This window comes from Gallinula chloropus (assembly GCF_964237585.1).
Source record: "Gallinula chloropus genome assembly, chromosome: 3".
Lineage (NCBI taxonomy): Eukaryota > Metazoa > Chordata > Aves > Gruiformes > Rallidae > Gallinula > Gallinula chloropus.
In genome coordinates, this window is record NC_140087.1 from 23,774,238 (window position 1) to 23,793,408 (window position 19,171).

The 19,171-nt window shown below is 36.4% G+C and overlaps 1 protein-coding gene across 1 annotated transcript in view; it reads right to left on the bottom strand.

Moving 5' to 3' along the window:
* AHI1 (Abelson helper integration site 1) overlaps positions 1–19,171 on the bottom strand; it is a gene marked incomplete at its 3' end in the record, with an annotated part of 85,925 nt that overhangs the window by 21,043 nt on the left and 45,711 nt on the right. Inside the window, exon 20 of the mRNA XM_084262392.1 lies at positions 1,078–1,136. Coding sequence (XP_084118518.1) covers positions 1,078–1,136 — 59 coding nt within the window. The remainder of the gene's footprint in view (positions 1–1,077; positions 1,137–19,171) is intronic.

Sequence of the window (19,171 nt, forward strand, 5' to 3'; positions counted from 1 at the left end):
ACACTAAAACACTGATTGAACAGTTTGTACTTTTTGCTAAAAATTACATATTGATGGCTAAAAAACCCCCAAAATTTGAAAAAGAGAACCATTTAGCAAATAAAAACATAGCAATGTTGAAACTTGAATTTCAAAATTTCTTGGTGAATCCTGTGTATCTTACAAGCTTTCTACAACCCTATTTACAGATTCTATGAAATACGGGAGGTCCAAAAAAACCAAACCACTGCAACGAAATTCGAAGCCAACTCAAACCAAATCCCTACATCCAATCTGTAAAACAACTGGAAATGATCCCAGTTAATTCCCCTCTATTTCTAACACTTCTCCAAAAACTTCAATCAGCATGCAATTAGGACAGAACATGAAATCATGACATTCTGTCCACGTGTGCAGGAGGATTAACATCTCCAGTACAACAGGCCCAGCTTTCTAAAGCCACACACACATTCAGTGTTCAGAAGCACTGCTCATTCTTCTGTCACTAGTCTCTCTGTATGTTTTGTGTTTAATCCAGGTTTATTAAGTGTATTGCTGGAATTAATGGCATTTATAGATTCCGTCAGATTTTTACTACAAGAATCAGGAAGCAGAAATAAAGGAAGGAACAAATATAATTACTAGAAATTTCTAATCAATAGTTAGCAGATAAGCAATTAAATAAACAGAGGATAGCTGTGATTTCACTCGTTACAAAGGTGAAGTGTGGGTAAACAATGAAAACATGGTGCTGCAAATAGGATTCAGTTTCAAGTTATTGCCCCAGCTTTCTCTCCCAACTTATATCAAAGCCTGTATTCTTAGTCATCAGCAAAAACACAGGGCTGTGACTTTAGCTTATTTATTTCTAAACAACAGAATGTAAATAATGAAAAAATAGAAAGCTTTTAATTTGCACATATCTGATCTTGCTACCAGCTGGCTTATTTGCCGATGTAGACAATTTGCTTGAAGATACCTCTTCTGTGAATAAAGGAAGGGTAAAAAAAAAAACCCTCTCTACAATGAGAACTTGTGAATAATGACATTTTATAGTTAAACATCATTTAAAAAAAATGCAAAGATAGAATTCCTTACCGTCTGTAGTCTACCCAATAGTGTTCGGCTGAGAGGATTTCCTACTGGGCTGAAACACCCTGTGAAAAGAAAAGGCTGTGAATTTTCTGCTTGTTATCCTTTTCCATCGAATAAACCATTTTATTTTAAAATCATTATGTTAGCAGGATATGTTTGACAAAATTCTAATGAAAAGCAGCAGCATCTTTCAGTCACAACTATGCATCCTTCAGTCAGGAACAGTTGGAGGGTTTATTTAACTAACAGACCTGACACAAGGTTAACTAATCCAATATTTCCATTCAAATGATTTGGAGAAATAGCTCAAGCTATGTCCACATGCCACCTCGTGCTCAAAGCTGACACTATTATCTAGGCTGTATTGCTTTTCTCTTCATTCAATTTCTAAGTAATGCATACAAAGTTTTCCAACAGAAATGATCACAAAAACTCTCAAAGGAATTACTTCCTTATTTTATCTGAAAGAATAACTATGGCTATTGAGTAGCTCCCTTTGATCATCTGAGTTCCTATCACAACACATCTTGCTGTTTATTTTATTCACTCTCTATATAGTGCATTTGAACAAGTACTTGTAAATTCGTTTCTTTTCAAACTATTATGTTAACTACTAAGCTTAGGAAAATCCTTTCATCATCTATGGATTTATCTTTTTGTTATTGGTCTCCTCAGCTGTATACTTAAGAAAACATCTTAAAAAGAAACGGTACAAAAATCTGGACAGTGAAAAATGCTGCTCCTTCGCTGGAGAACGGTTTCTCAAACGTAGAGATGCCAGACAACACAGAGTTAAGCTCACTGGATTTTCTCTGTGAGACGCTACGTTTGAAACAACTTTTGTTTTCAAAGAAGAATAAGTTCTGAAAACTCATTTTCATTTGCCACTCTAAAAGCCTACTCTTTAGGAGTCCAGTATCTGGATAAAGAGGACTTTTCAGATTCAGATTCCTGTGTGCTGGCACAGCTCCACAAGGAAGCTTGCACAACTCCACCTACAGTACGCTTTCTAAAGCCTAGTGCTTTAAACTTTCACAGGAGATTTACTCAGAAATGTCTAATCATGAAGATACATAGATATTTCTAACTACAAGAAAAGCTGCAGTCTGGAACAATCATAGTTAAACCATGCTCCTGCAGATCATCTTCTGCATATTAATAATTTTGTACTTCTGAGAATTCCTAAATAAATGCAATAATTGATGTATCAGTTTTGTGTATGCATTATAATTTTTGTGATTTTAATTTAAAAAAATTCTTGTATAAATTTGGAAATAGTTCATTTTGAAAGGCTTATTTTGATTTCTGTTACATTTTTCCATCTGTTTTCCGAAGAGGAAAGAAATGAGAATAGAAACCATTTTCTGAATTCAGGCCATTCTAAACGACGGTAGACCTGAAGCTCACAATTTAAAAAAATAATGCTAAAACATTTCTTCAGCACTAACACCAACACTCAGTGGGGATATCTGTCTTACTAATATTGTTATTTACATACTCATACAGTTACAAAACAAACTGCTACAGATATACTACATACACATTGCATACACATAACAAACATTACAAGTGTGATACCAATTCAAACTCAAGATCAAGGTCTGCATGATAAAATAATTTTTTTAGATGGCTGAATATTCTACCATAGGATTTTCAATTTGAGCACTGTAGTGTTGTGTCTGTTCACACAAAGTCATTCTAAGATAGAAGCTATATAAAATACATGATGAAAGCACTTGCTTATTTGGAAAAATCTTCAAACTTAAAAATAAAATTAAAAAAAAATCTGTATTTTATCAATAATACCACTGACTCTCTTGTTCTCGTAAGGAAAAGATTTATTACCTCCAAGTACCTCTGGACTGTATGTTTATACACGTGAGTATTCCTGTGTAGCCTCTATATTTTTATCTGCTTGTCAGGTGAAAAATTTATGATTACAGAGATACCCTCAATTTACCACTGAATAAAGGGCAGTGAGGCCAGTTCTACTGCAAGCATAGGAAAAAGACAGACATGTAACTCAAGGTATACAGTGCTGCACCGAATTCTAGCCACTGGCACTGGTTTTGACTTAAGTGTTTTTGGTGACTAGAGCCTTCTTCCAAAAGAAGCAGGAAATTTTTATTGCTTTGCTTGAGATGCAAACACTAAATAGGACCCAACACTGCTCATATTGATCGTGCCCATTGGTTACCCCGAACTAGTCTTCAGTATTATCTGTAAGTTGTTTTCAGTTATCAGGCATTCCTATCAAGCTCCTACATTCAGAACAGTCAAACTGAATAAAACAAACCCAAAACCCCCCAAAAGGCCTGTTCAAATCTTCCTCATTCACAAAATGAGGTCCATTCAGCTGACAAGGGTATATCCAACCCCTTCCTTCTCACATGATGCAGTAGATTTTTAAAGCTATTTTACGCAGCTATTGGAGTGACGCGGTTCCATGCTTGATGAAGCATGTCAATGACTCTGAGCAGGTGTGACTGACAGCTTCAACAGCACTTGCCTTGGTTATCTCTGATAAAGGCTGTGCACACTTTTCAACTAATATTGTGAGGTATTGCTATTGAGGCCAGGACTGCAGAAAGAGATTTCCACTTCATCCAAAAAATGAAGTTTACAGGATACCATGACCTGTTAAGGACTCTCACTTAACCTGAGTTTATACTAAGATCATTAAATCCTTTATAAGGTCAAATCTGAACACCCTCCCCCCCGACCTAATTTAATCTAGACTGTTTTATCTTAAGGATATTTCAGAATTGGTAATAGAGAAGCATTTTTCTTTGATTCAGGTGGCTTACTTGAACTCTTTGTCTCCTTTCTTAACAGTATTCGCCGTCTTCACTTTCGAAACCCCATACATCTTGAAAAGTTAATCTTCCCTATGAAAGTATCAATATCCGAACTACTGAATTCCCTATTACTCTGCGCTAATTCTTCAGTGGTCTTTTCTATGGAATTTTACATGAGAAGAACACGTTATTTCTAGAAGAACCTACTGCTAATGTCTAAACACAATATTGGATGTCTCAAAACGATAGCTGCTCTTGCTTTCTCTAGAACAACCAGAGTTTTCACAGTCACAATTTAATAGCAGGACAGCTCTTTATGGTCCACGTAATCCTCTCACTATGATTATTTTATGAGTTCACACATGAACTAAGTTCCTGCCCAAGAGTTAGTATCTTTTGAAAAACAATGTAGCTGTCTGCCTTGAGAGGGAGAAAGGATGGCAGTTTCCTGTACAATTTGAAAGTCTATTCATAAGCTTCCCCAAGTCACTTCTCGCAAAATATTCTCTGCCACCAACGAGAAAAGAAGAGCTCAGAAACCAAGTAGTTGTCCTCCTGTCCAAAACGCATATCTGTACTACCAAGTTCCCAGTTCTATTGCATACTTTCACTGAAAAAACATCCTGTGCTCTAGGTAAGCTCATTAACAGGAAAACAGCCAGAACAGAGAAAAAAAAAAAAAAAATCCTTCGAGGGAGTCATATCATTCCACTGTTATCTTACTGGAGTGTCTACAATCACCTTATGTTAAATGTTTATATGAAAAAAATTCCTCTATTAATAATGGCTGAGAGAAAAATAAGTACACAATTTAAAATTTCATTAATTTTTCAAAAGAAGGCATTTTCTCTCTTCATGAAATGCTCTTGATAAAATAATTCAGTAAATTAATAAAGCTATTTGGGCATTATAAATCTCCAAAGATTCCAGTCTCATGGAATCTACAATTAATAAAATAATTCAGACATTTATCCTGGAAATCCTCAGGAAAATCACAGAACACTAATGAGCAAATGAATAAGAAAACTGGGAAAAGTGGGTATTCAGAACAGTTCATCACAGAAACATCTAAAGCATGCAGAGAGGGGAAAAAACCCCATCCCCAAACTCACCTATTCCAGTTCTACACTATTATTTTTTGAGTTTTACTTTAAGTTTACACTAATTATTATTGTCTAAAAACCCACAAACAAATCCTGAAATACATGAAAATTAAACTATGCCTCTAGGAAATGGTTATTTCTTATTACAGACATTCTTCTTATAATTTATATTGTGGTGTCCTACAACACGACACGGTTAAGGTATACCCAAATAAACAACAAACACTAGAAAAATGTTAGCTCAGATACAAGATGAATGTGAATGTATCAGCCAAGTCCTTTTCCTACTCGACTTCTGTAGCTTTGAAACTGTTCCCAGTAAGCAGAATTACATTTTTATCACAGTCACCTATTCAAAAGTATGATCTTTGTGACTAAAGATCTTTTAGCATGCAGCATAATCTCTACTTCAGGCTTCAAAAGAAGCTTTGACTTTTTAAAAAAGTAAATGCTTTCAGAGCAGTACAAGTCAGTTCCTTCTGTAGTTTTATTTTTCAAGCTAGGTATAATACAAGAGAAAAAAGACAATTTTGTAATGATCTAAATATATATTAATCTTCCCTCAAAGGCTTTATCCTCATCGTTTTGCTTTAATAGATCAAACATAACTCATTAAACAAAAGGATTGTTTACGTATCGGATAAGAACCTGTTTTCCTTTACTTAAAAACACAGGATCACAGATACTTTTGAAAACCACCACATACGTTTTCAGGTGCAGTTCACAAATTTGGAATAGATGCACACCATTAACACGCACATACCCTTTTGCTTTACTAACACACGTACCCTTTTGCTTTACTAGCAAACCAGATTGTTTTACTGACATCCTACACTGTAGGTGAAAACTGTTTACAATTCCGCTCTACACAACTTTGTCTCAAGCCTTTGGTTTTGAACACACTCCGGATTGAAAAGGAGAACGTACAGGATCACAGCGTATCGAAAACAGTTTCGCTGAGGTTTTATCACTATCACAACTGCTAAAATTTCTTTTGAATACATTTGGCTGAAGCCGTAGAGCAAGAAAACTACATTCAAAAGCAATTCAAAGTGAGACAAGGAACAGAGTATTTTTAGTACTCTAGCTAATACGATGCCAAAGGAAAACGTTAATTCTCCTGAGACCCCATATCTTGCAAGCCACTTAAAATGCATGTTCTCAAAACAGGCAGTTCTCACATACTACATTTAAGCGTATGGTACACAAGTGCTGTGTTGGCATCACTACTGAATGCAAAGGACTTCCACAAACACCCATAAGACTCCTGCAATGGATTCAGCATTCACGGAAGTCTATTCAATGTCAGGAGAGCACATGCTGTTACTAGCACCCTCCTTGTCTTTACTCCAGGTTTTTCTTCTATCAGAGCATCTGGAAAAGACAGAAGTACCTCCTCAATGTTTTTTCTAAACAGGGATCCAACTTATTAACCTAAATCTAACCTCCTAAAACCCAACAAAAATATTTAAAGGGCAAATAAAATCTCTGTTTATTATCTTATCTTCTAGACATTTATATAGAGAAATGTCAGTGAATTTATTTTACACCAGTCTGAGATGAGAGCTGTTCTCATGTTATACACACTTAAAGAAATGAGAGAAGCCTTAGCTCTACGGCTGCCAGATGTCACTCCACTTAGTGCAGAGATTGATTTAGATAGTAATGACAAAAAACCCACAGCACTACAACAATTAAGCCAAGACAGAGCTGTGCTGATAGGTGGAAAAGCATAACTTTTTTTTCTCTTCCCCATGCCTATTAATACAATGAAAACATGTAAACAAACAAAATAAAAGGAACCTGGGAACTTCTGTCAGTAGATCAGGCTGTGGTTGCCATTCAAAATACTAAACAGAAATGTCTGCACAGCAAGATAAGCTTTCAATAAAAAAAACCAACACTATGTAGCATTTACCTTTTAAACTAATTGTTTACTAAATGCTGATATTAAAACCAGTTATCTAGAGAAGTAACTCTAGGGAGTTACACAAATCAGTACCATGCAGCTCCACACGTTCCGCTGTAGCTTCTTTCACACCAGCATGTGATTTTCCAGTAGATGCCCCAGCTTCAGGTATGACAGGAACTCTGGTATCTCAAACCATAACTCAGTCACGTTCTTCCTAAACTGAGAAAGTCAACTGGTCTAGCGTGCTTAAACCCAGTAACTTTCTTATCCAAGGACTGGGACAGTTATTTGTAGCTACTGTATCTGGTTGCCTCCAATTCCCCGTACCAGCAGCAGTAAATGAATAGTGGAGCAGTGGAATGAAGCATGGCTTGAATTCCCACCTGCAGATCCACGAAAAGATACCTTCCCTGCAATATCCACTAATACCGATCCTCATACAAGAGACCTCAGACGGCGTTGAAGCAAAGAAACACTACGCTTCTGGCAGTGCCATATCCCACAACATGATTACATCTATCATCAGCCAAAAGAATGCACAGAGATATTCATTCGGGGTTAGCCATCATTTTCATTCCTGGTTCAAGGTGTGCAAAGGCACAAAAACCTATTTGCTCTGAATCTTAGAGCAGTACTGCAGAAGGAACTATGGAGATAGTCTGTCACTGGCTTTGAGGAGAGCACTGTTTCATACAAACACCTTTGTACTGTACTTAGGCAGAATGAACAGACACAATTTGGCCCCTATTTACAAAACGTATAATGGAGTAAAAACTATTGCATCACAAAACAATTAAAAAATCCAACTTTTTAATTAGAGATTAAAATCAAATACATTTAGCAGCCTACACACCCACCTAATTATTTCTGAGTAATCTTATCAAATCATCTTACATTTTTCTTCCAAATGTTAAGTTTCTACAGTACCATATATAAACAATGCAAGTAGCAGCACGTGTCCCGAGCATTCTTTTGAAGTAAAAAACATTTATTGAATTCATGCTAATTAGGAATGTGCTAATTTATGACAAACTCTAATGTAACATCGTAATGGCAGTATACAACTGAAAATGAGCAGGGGTTATACTATCCAGCTGTTCCTTTCTACAAGGTAGAGAACAAAGTGACTCTACAGCAAACATCAATAAGCCTGCACAGATATCATCAGCATTCTGAAATCAGATAGGCAATATTAGTTACAAGTTCAAGATAGCAGATAAAAAAGATGTAAGGAAAGTGCAGACTATGACGCATACTTTGTATTAATAAGAGTTATTTTTCCTCTAGTGCTGCAGAGATCCTGAGAAAGTCATTATTAGTTTTGCTAAGCTCACCAGGACTATTCAAAAGCAAACAAATTAAATTAAGTTCGAAAAAAACCCTCACAGAACCCTTACCCTGTATTGTATTAAATAAAGCTTGTAGTGTCACCCTACCAAAAAAACCCACTACTTCAAATATAGAAACTGCAGCCCCTTAGAGCTCTGGGTGCCCAACACTGAAATGGCAACCTTCACTTTTGGGGTTGGCAATATTTTTGCCTCTGTATTAAATTACCGGCACTGAATCAGAGGAAAAGGAGCTCTTAAGCAGGATTTATGCTTACCTGTTTCCTAAAAATAGGTAGTACAGTTATATTCTATTTATTAATACAGTTTAATTTCTCTGTAGTACAGCTAAACAGAATTTGACTTTATCTGTAACTTCTGAAGTCTGACCTCCTGAGATCAGTAGTTACAAGTCTTTAAAAACCATACTTTACTAGGGACAAAATACAAAAAATGGGTATTATGCAAGGAAGGAAAACAAGGTAATTTATTTTGCATAGTTCCTCCCACAACTGAAATTCAGCAATGGCTAATTTACCCAGTTAGTCAAACCAAATTAAGCTGTTGCTCTACAAATGGAAAGCTGCAAGTCAGAAAATATGCTCCGAATGCCACAAATACTTTTCAAAATCAGCCACTGACTTTTTTGCAATGCAAAGTCTTCTCAGTTTAAAAAAAAAACAACTAAACAGCCAGTAATGCATGAACTACTGAGTTTCTATATTACCCAGTAGACTCTCAATGTCAAATCAAGGCTTGTCTGGAAAAAAAAATTAAAAAATTTAAAATCTTGTAGCTGCTTGAAGAACATAACATATCTTTTTTTTAACATTTGCGTTCAAGGGGAAATAGTATCAGCAACATCATATGCAATATACTGGAAAAAACAAGTGAACATGATAATCTGGGTCTTTAACATGACCAGAATAGCCACTAGCGTTCCTATCTAGGCTACCTTCTCCATTAAATTAGCACTTTCAGCCAAAAATGAATAGTAATTTTAAGAAAATATTACCAGAAAATTCCACAATATTGCCAAACAATTCATACGTTATTAAACCTGAAAAAAGCAAGACCATTTGGCAGATGTCAAATCAGGAAATGATTACATAAGAATCTCAATGTGGTCTAAAACCAAAGAGGTAAGAAAAAAGTTCATAGCAAATACACTGATTATTGCATTTTTAGAAATAAAAGGCTGTTTTTATAATACATTCCCAAGTTTGCTTTCCATTTTGTAGTTCAGAAACTAGATTGGTCAGATATTTCATGAGAATGTTTGTGTGGTGAAACCAACCTACCACATGTGAGTCTGTGCACGCACACTTTCGAGTTTTCAGACAATTTATGAACAAGCTACTCTAACAGTTTTTCTACGCATCACCACTAAGAACACATATGAATAAGTAACTCCTTTCTAATTTGTTTCCAACTGTATATGGAAATAAAATAATGGCCTGTATCAACTTTGGTAACAGAATTGGAATACACATCCCTTGTAAGTAATGGTCCTGGTTAATTTTCTTTTTTGTAGCTAGTACAGTTTTAGAGTTAGTATGAGAATGACGTTTTTAGCTGTTGTTGGGTAGTTGCAGTACCTACACGATGTCAAGGACTTTTCAGCTTCCCAGGCCCTGCCATGTGCAGAAGCTCCTGGGAAAGCCCAGCCAGGGCAGCTGGCCCAGACTGGCCAAAGGGACATTACTCCCTGCCACAGAACGTCATGCTCCAGATAGAACTGGGGAAGTGAGCCAAGAGGTGGGATAGCTGCTGGAAATGGGCTGGGCATTGGGGTTTTCTTTCTTTTTTTCACCTTTTGCATGTGGTGAGCAATTGCATTTGTGCATCACTTGTATTATTTTTAATATTATTATAATCTTCCTTTGTTATCCAATTAAACTATCTTTATCTCAACTCACAAATTTTGGGTTTTTTTCAATTCTCCACATCATGCCCTTTAGGGTGGGTGTGTAAAGGACTCTGGAGTGCTTAGTTACCGGGTGAGGTTAAACCATGATAATAATATTTGACAAAACACTTGAGACTAATACTGGTATTATCCATTATAGAGGAAAATACAATGAAACATTAAAAGCCATGCATTGCAAAACCACTTAGACATAGATTTCAAGGAAGCTCATTTTTCAGTATTCTTCACCTATAAGGTCCACAGCGTTTTCTAGAATGTAATAGCAACCTGCTACTACTTTTACAGCAGTGGATTTTTGAATGCTTTTTAGAAAGTACCATTATTGCCACACTCGCGGCCTTCAGCCATCATGCAAGTACTCCAGCAAAACTCACACTGGTTATACAAACATGAGGATACTACATGTTATGTTACATTGGAAAAAATAAAAATGATGACTTGGCTGCATTCTAGTAGAGGAAACCCTGGTAGAAAGCTTGAATTATCACTTGACAAAGATCTAAAAAGCAATCTGTTTTAGACAGATTTTTAACTTGGGTCTTAGGTGGAGGATATGAAAAAAATAAGAATGGGAAGGAAACTATTTGCAAAGAACAATATTCCAAGGCAAGTCAGTCTCCCATTCATTTACAAAGTGGTACCTGATCTGAGGAGAAGTAAAAGATGGAAACCCAGGACAGGCAGGTTCATAAAGAGGGACTGTGCTCAGCTTTCTGTCAAGACCACACTTCCAGAACTCCAGATATCCTTGAGAGGACAGACCACTCTCCAAGGTTCAATAAGCAACCAAATCACTCCAACTGGTACTAGAAGAAAGTTAAGACTTTATACTATCTCAGCATCAAGTCAGCAAGTAGAAGTAACATTCCTAACCAGTGAATTTGTATCTTGTTTGTATAGGAATTAATTTTAAAAACAAGAGTATTGGCACAGAAAGTCTGAAGATGTAAATACCATTTGACTAAGTATCTTCTGTAGTATCATGAAATACAATTTGATTAAATAGTTAATATAACAGCATGAGAGTTTTTTCACATCATCACACAGGTAGTGCCAAACTGATGAAGACTGCAGTATTTTAACATACAAGCTTCATTACATAACCCATCTTCCCTGGTATGACTAACAGCAACAGCTAAAATCGTTACTATGCTCATACTTCATCTTCAATAAACCAAAATCCACACAACAGCAGCAACTGCAAACTTTTTGTACTCATCAGCAAGAAAAAGGGCATTATTGAGGTCTGAATATTCAAGGACAGGAAACTCTTCTCAATAGCTTATTACGAAAGTAACACATTTCTATTCGATATGCATTGTGAAAGATATCTAGGTTTCTTCAAAACTGGCTTGATTGCTAACTGCTATACCAATATTTGTTTCTTCAGAACAACCAAACAACTGTGTAGAGCACAGAAAACGGCCTAGTAGCACTTCAGAAGTTTGGGACTCAAAAATTTTTGCACATTCACATGTGACATTAACTCAAGCACTTGTGATAGAGACAACACTGGACACACCTTGTTCTTTTCAAGGGATTCCTGGAACTTCACCTGAAAATAATTTGATTTGGTAAGAAATGCCAATTGGCAGAAAGATTCTTAATCCAAAACACATTCTCATTTGCTGAAGGTCCTTTAAAGATATGAACAGGCAAAAAAAGATGGAAGCACCTTCTATGCTCTTTAGCACAAGTCATTTTCCAATAAAGTATTGTTAGAAAGGTACATGTGATGTGGTGTATTACAGATGTTAATTAAGTGGGCACTGCACTTCAGATTTTCCAAATAACAGTAGCATCTTTCTTCTATATTTCTTCTCCCATTGCTTCTGCTTTTTATACAGCAGCAGCCAAATTTGAAGCAAATGTAATGAACCTGAATGCATTGTTAGATTAAACTGCTAGGCACAAAAGATGAAAAGTTACCACTAACTTATCAACATATAGTTCAAAACACAAGTTCTGAATATATTTCTAAAATTAAAAACTACAAGAGTATGACTTGGAGTCCTTGAATAAGATAAATACCAACTCAATTTTAGCTTGTACCTGACTCACAAGAGAAGTTCTTTGACTAGCTAAGTGCACCATGCAGAGTTTTTCAAGATCTCTCTTACTGCAGATTCTCCTGAAAAGTACAGGAGGTGACAGGCCTCACTGATATCTACTCTGAAGCAAGACAGCCTAAAAAAAAAAAAACACTTCAAGGTCAATATCATCTTTTTTTATTAGAGAGGTGAACTCCGCTTAAATGTGGTTATCCAAAAACAAGCATTCAAAGATGCTAGAAGTAGGAAAACAGAGCCTATTTATGATCTTTACCTGTAAATGGTAGAAAATGACACTGTACAAAGTCAATCTTTGTAGCTACAGTCCTTGCTAGGAAAAAAACCCCAGAAACTAGGGAAATTCAGTGGTCCTCCACTGAAAATAGGAGATACTGATGAAGTAGGAAAAGGGGGTGTGATATCTAGAAACACATGGGGCTGATATGCTGGAATCAGTCTTCAGAAGACATACACAGTTTCAAATACTATCTGTTACACAGTCTGAGTAAAGAGTCCTTCCACAGATCGCAGAATCATTAAGGTTGGAAAAGACCTCCAAGATCATCTAGTCCAACTGTTTCCCTACCACCTCTATTAATTATTAAACTATGTCCCTAAGTACCTCATCCAACCTTTCTTTAAACACTCTGAGGGATGGTGACTCCACCATGTCCCTGGGCAACCCATTCCAACACCTAACCACTCTGAGAAGAAATTTCTCTTAATTTCTAACCTGAACATCCCCTGGCACAAATTGCAGCCATTTCCTCTTGTCCTATTGCTACTTATCTGAAAGAAGGGGATGAGCCCCAGCTCATCCCCTCAGCCTCCTCTTCTCCAGGCTAAACAGTCCCAGTTCTCTCAGCCACTCTTTGTAAGACTTGAGCTCCCATGCTCCAGGGCCTTGATGTCTTTCTAGTAGTGAGTACTGCCCAGCACAAGAGAGCACAGTCTGAGGTCAGGCAAGCAGAAAGACTGAAGATGTGTCTTTGCCTACGTGTCACTCAGATCTTCTTTGGCCAAGGAAAGGCTGAAGAGTCTGAGGAAGGAACCTGTGCAATCTATTCATTCACTGGACTGTGCCATAAGGTTGCAGAAAACACCCAAGTAAAACTCTACCCTCTCATCTGAAGCCAACAAGCGATGAGTCACTGTTCCTTCCAACCTCTAATGAACAAGAAAGCAATCTAACAGTGAGGAGGCAGGAAGCTCTCATTTCATCTGGATCAGAGCAGCACATTGACACCAGCTCTGTAAATAAAAGCAAGTCACTAGGTTGTGTGACAATAGGAATGTGTAAGTTACACACCCATAGAGGCCTTCACTTCTCTGCACATGCCTTGCTGTCTTATGCTTTCCCAAGCCACTATTCTATATCATTAGTTTCTATAGGACCAACACAATCACTGCCAAGCTAGAATGGTACCATAGTACCATAAGAGCATAATATGGACAACAGATACCTGAATTTAAAAGGTATTACATTAGTAAAATTAATCATGTGAAGGAAGCTTTCTCTCACTGAGTTTGGTGCTTCAGCAATGAGGGTAACAGCAGCAGCACATGAATCAATGATAGTTTAACACAGATAAAAATTGTACAGAAGGTACAAAATTAGCAGAACGTTTTTAAAGTAGTTGAAAAATTATGTATACTAAAAAAGGGTCAATAATGTATCTTAAAAATAAGGGGGTTTGGGTGGTTGGTTGGTTTTGGTTTTTTTTAATTTACTTGGTCAAAACCAGGTATGAAGTCAGAGGACCTAGGTCTTGTGTTCAGAGAAGGAGATGCCTCCCTCGTGCAGAGCCCTCTCAGCTCCTCTGGAAAGGATAGGAACAAGAGGATTGGAACAATACAAGGAGGGATCAATTTGCTCATCTTACTCCTGCTTACTGCTGTACAGACAGCATCCTTGCTGGCTTGAACTTTCGGCTGGACTGAGAACTGATACTTTACTGCACAGTCCTTGGGCAGAAGAGATGTTAACACCTCTTAAACCAGCTAGAATTGCATTTAAGCATTCAGTTTCTCAACACTTGCTGTCTTGTGGCTCAATAGCTCAAAAATTAGAGAAAAATTCTATTTGAAAGTACAGAAAACCTCAGACTGAAAATAGTTAACAGGACCTCTCTACTTAGGAATTAATTAGACTTGGTTGTTTTAGGATCCACATAATTGAGTAAGGGCACACTCAGGCCAAATCACTTCTGGCAGAGTCTTTCCACAGTGCTACGTCACACCCTGATTTTGCAATTTATATCCACTGCTGCCAAACAGAGAGTAATGGTTCATTTAATCCACACCCTTGTATAATTTGGCTGATACTACTTCCTTTACCCTAAAGGCACAGCAGTAATTACCCTAACATACACCAATTTCAAGTAAATATAAATGCTGTTCTTTTGATAAAGTTTTTGGAATCTTCAAAGATTGATGTTATTGTGCTCTGTATTTAGTGTAATTTTTAGTGAAATATTTTAATTAACTTGCCTAGAAGAAACATGAAAAAGAACATATAATAAAGGAACATATATATCTTTGATCTCAGTATAAACAATTCTAGCAAGTTTAACTAGAAAATACAAACTCTTCTGACATTTGTAACATCTTATCAATCAGATAGTGGAAACTGGATAACCAACCTTTTAAAACAGAAAAACTAGATTGTCATTAATGTTAATGGCTTTGTCTCTATGCATCTCCTATTCTGTTGGAACATTTCTGTGGTTAGATGGATCTATTTGTACGCCTTTCTTTTCAAATTAAAAATTCATTTTTACTACTCATTTTATAAATGTAAACACTCAGCACTTCTACCTTAAAAGAAGGTCCTGTATTTGTGCCTGACATTGGTAGCTGATAGTGACACTGCTGTAGGGCCACAGAGTTCTGAGGAACCTCTTTGCCCTTCCGAATTTCCTAAGCTGCCTGTAAGCCATAGTGAGGGCATAGCTGTGTCCTGGTACCCTTAATTTTTATTTACTACCGAAGTCAGCTGTAAGGTAGAACATCCCAGGGGTGGCTCTAGTGACTGAGCAGAAGGAATGAGATCAGGGAAGTACGTGCAAAGGATGGATGCAAGTTTCAACTGAGTCTCTGTAATCTATTTGCACTGAAGAAACTGAGACACAATATTCAAGTGCATTGGCATCACAGTGTAAACGGTATAGCAAAAAAGCTCACAAAAGAACCAGTGAGGCATTAAAAAACTCATCTTGTGATGGATGTTTCTATTGTTTTAAAAGAAAATTAACTTTGAGAAAAATATTTCGAGCTTTTCAGTTCTTCCATTCTGCTATGAACAAATAATAATTTTTTTTCTCCCTTCTCTCAATTTTCCCCTAAGTAAAAGAGAAAGATATGAATATCTTAAAATGAATGATCATTTTCCCCAGGGGAGTTCCCATTCAAATTATCACAGAGAAAAATATAAAAAGCATTTCAAACCTAATGTTCTTCTGCTTTTGGTAAAAATATTTTTACCTAACTAACTTCAGTGTAGTTAAGTCAGTTCACACTTGCTGAAGATCTGATCTGTGGTGCTTAGCTGGTACTTTGTCTTTACTCAGTTCTTTTACCACTAAAGAGAAATTCTGGTAATTGTCTATAAAATTTAATCTGTAATCATAACTTCTCTGTGACTATGCAGTGCTTTATACTGAAAATAAAGCCTTGTCATGAATGTAAATAGAACATAAAAAATAGCATAATATACCAAAAAAGGGGACATAAATAACCCAAGTTTAATCTATGTAAAAGTGCTAGTTTTCTGCACTTCCTCATAACAGTTTTCAAATGTTCTTGTTATTCAAACTGGGGGGTGGTGGGGTGTTTAATATACTCCAGTTTCTGAAAGATGGAAAACATACATACTTGATCCAATCAAAGTTAGAAGCTACCGAGTTCTATGAATTGCAGGAAAATGTGAGAATTCTCCATAGCTGCACTTAGATACCTGCTATAATAATAAAAAGAAATTAATATTTGTAGGAATGCAAAAGAAAATGATAGGCAAGATTTCAAATTTTTAGAACTACTGTCCAATTAGAAAATTAAATGAAAAGGCCACATTTAAAGAAAAATTCCAGTCCCATAAAAACATGAGAATAGTTCTCTTGAACATTTTTAAAAGGCCAAATTTCTGACAAAATATATTTGAAGAACTAATATACTTGACATATAACAGAGGAAAACAGAAAACTTCATGAAAACACAAAAATGTAAGTGATAAATGAGACACAAGTAGTTGGCATATATTTCTTTCATCTTAGTGCACATTTGCCCTTTTCAAATACATGAGATAATCATACTATAAGCAGATTGTAGCTTGCAGGAAGCTAACAACTCTGCAAGCAGTTCTCCTCATGTATTCTTAGACCACTTTCTGTTTTGGCAGCACTTCTACATGACATGCTAATAGCATTCTGTACTTCTACACAGAGACAAGTGGTATTAGAGTACTGATCAGAGATATTTGCCACACTGGACTGCCTGATCACACTGAGGCCATTATGACTATCCTGTGGCGAACAGGAAACGTGCACTTCTCCATCTGTAGTAGTAGGCATAAATATTAAGAGAGAAACATATCAGGTCATTGGGGGAAAAACCTACAACCCTCTTTTGTTCAGGCTTCAATGTGACTCAGTTATTTTCTTAATAGCACAAAAAAAAATATCCCAGACAACTCACCATTATTAAACATTAGCTACTTTTCTTTCTTAAGCATTCTTTTATCTAAAAGTAATGAAAATTAGTTTCCATTGTCACCTATTCCTCTTAGCAGCTTGCATTCAAATCACTTTCAACCAACAGCATGGGTACTGAGCTAGTTTTTGGTGTATTTGGCACTCTCCAAAACGTGGTACTGCCTCGCTTTTAAGAAGATGCAGGACTAAAAAGAAATATCTCAAAGTGACCTAGACGTGGCAAATTGCTACACCATTTCCATAGCTCTGATCTGTGCAGCCCTGCAGGCTTAATTGCTTTCCCCATCACAGAAAATCTAAATGAAGCTGTTGGGTGAGCTAATGAGGCAACAGACATTACAGTTTAACAGGGAATGGATATACTCAGATTCTTTCAAGACAAAAATGGGAGAGTTCCTTTATATTTATATTCTACACAAGAAATCTTTTACACACACTCAAGCTATTTCTCTTTAAAGAAATAGGAAGGGTTTTTCACTCCCATTTTAATATTTTATGAAATACAGTATTCATGTTATATGTTAGGATCAAAAAAAAGGTACACATCTAGTGATCTGCATGCCATTCAATTTGCCTGCGCAGATTGGATCCCAAGAAAGAGATTTCTCCAAGTGGCACTCGTACTGGCACTCCCACTAAACAAAAATGGTCCCCCCAAGGTCAGTGTTATCTAACCAGCACAGCAGCGTGGGAAAACTAGCAAAGCTGGTGGTTGTACCGCATGCTTTCTCTTAGTCACCTTCACTGTTAATTGGCTTTTTCAGTCCTCTTTGAAAACATCATCAGCCTGTATCCAAACATAGTCAGAGGTATTCAATAAATACTGTTTTCATGTTGCACTTGGACTATAAAGCACATATACATACAACCTGCAATTAATAAATACTCTGTCATCTTTGTTAGTGTCTCTTCAATTTCTTAAGGATATTTTATTACTGTTTATTCTCAAATTAGAAAACTAAGCTATTCAGTAAAACGAAATTCAGTTGTTCATTTGATACATTTTCAATTATAGTTTGCATGAGTCTTTTTTATCCTTAAAAGAACTGAACTAGCTTTCTACGTATATTCTTCCCTGAGTGGCACAAAATTATGTCAGAACCAAACAAAAAACCCCATTACAGCCCTCCTGGAATGTGGTAGTACTGAAGATAGATGTTGTAGAGTTGGGGAGAAAGGATGAAATAATGAACAAAATAGTAACCGACGATACCAACATACACATGACAATATAACTTGTCAAACACATGAAATTCTCTGCAAAAATATGAATTTTGCAACTTGATGTACCTCCTTTCTCTGATTCTAAAAACCAAGAACTGATATAGTATTTTAAGAGCATATAGTTGGTGCATAAATATTTTTTGTATCTTTGATGTAGAAACCTGTTTTAGTGTTTGCTTGAGACTGAAAAGGTTTCAACAGTCTATCGAATATAACAGAGGGCTTAAATGCAAAGACAGTTTTGGTAATATCTTCAGAGAGAAAGAAAAACTGCTTTGAAGCTTTCAATGTGGAAAACACCTTTGACTGTCAGTTGTGTTAATGGAAAGAAAAACTCCAATTGTTCCCAGCCCTGCCAAAGCATTGTGTGTTTTTTTTTGTCTTGACATTTTTTAAAGATACAAGAACCATCACGTTTCTAGCACATACGTAATTAATTTTTAAGGGCAAGTTTAATTAACTGGTTTTATTGAAGTAAAAATGTTAGTAAAAAGATCTGTGCAGTATTTATAGTTGAGCTTCAATCTCCCACATATTTAACAGTTAGGGTCACTGCTAATTATAATTACTTGAAATCTAAAACTTATTGCAGAAAACACACCCTGAACACAGTGGGAGTTACTGAAGAGTCACTGTTGAATAAAGCCTGAAAACGCAGGCCATTTCTTTCATGGCATGCCATAGATCTGCAAAACAGTGTCTGAGAGTACAGGGAGGTGATTTCACCATCCAAAGATGCTCACAATCTTTAAGGAGGGAAGGCAAACAAAACCAGAGGGGATTTTTAGTGTGTCTCAGTCTGATTAGTTGAAAGCTGAAGCTTTAGCTACTTCCTTATTTCTTTAAAAAAACCCCACCAAACTGGGAAATTGGTTATCATGGAAGATGGCACAAAGATGACAACACACCCAGAAAAGACAGGAATGTCTAAGACAAAGTCCTGGATAATGGTACAGCACAGGGCTACAGACAAGTTCTATAGGATGGTATCATACACAGGTATGATACAAGCACTGAACCATGAGCCTAAGCAGAGCTATAC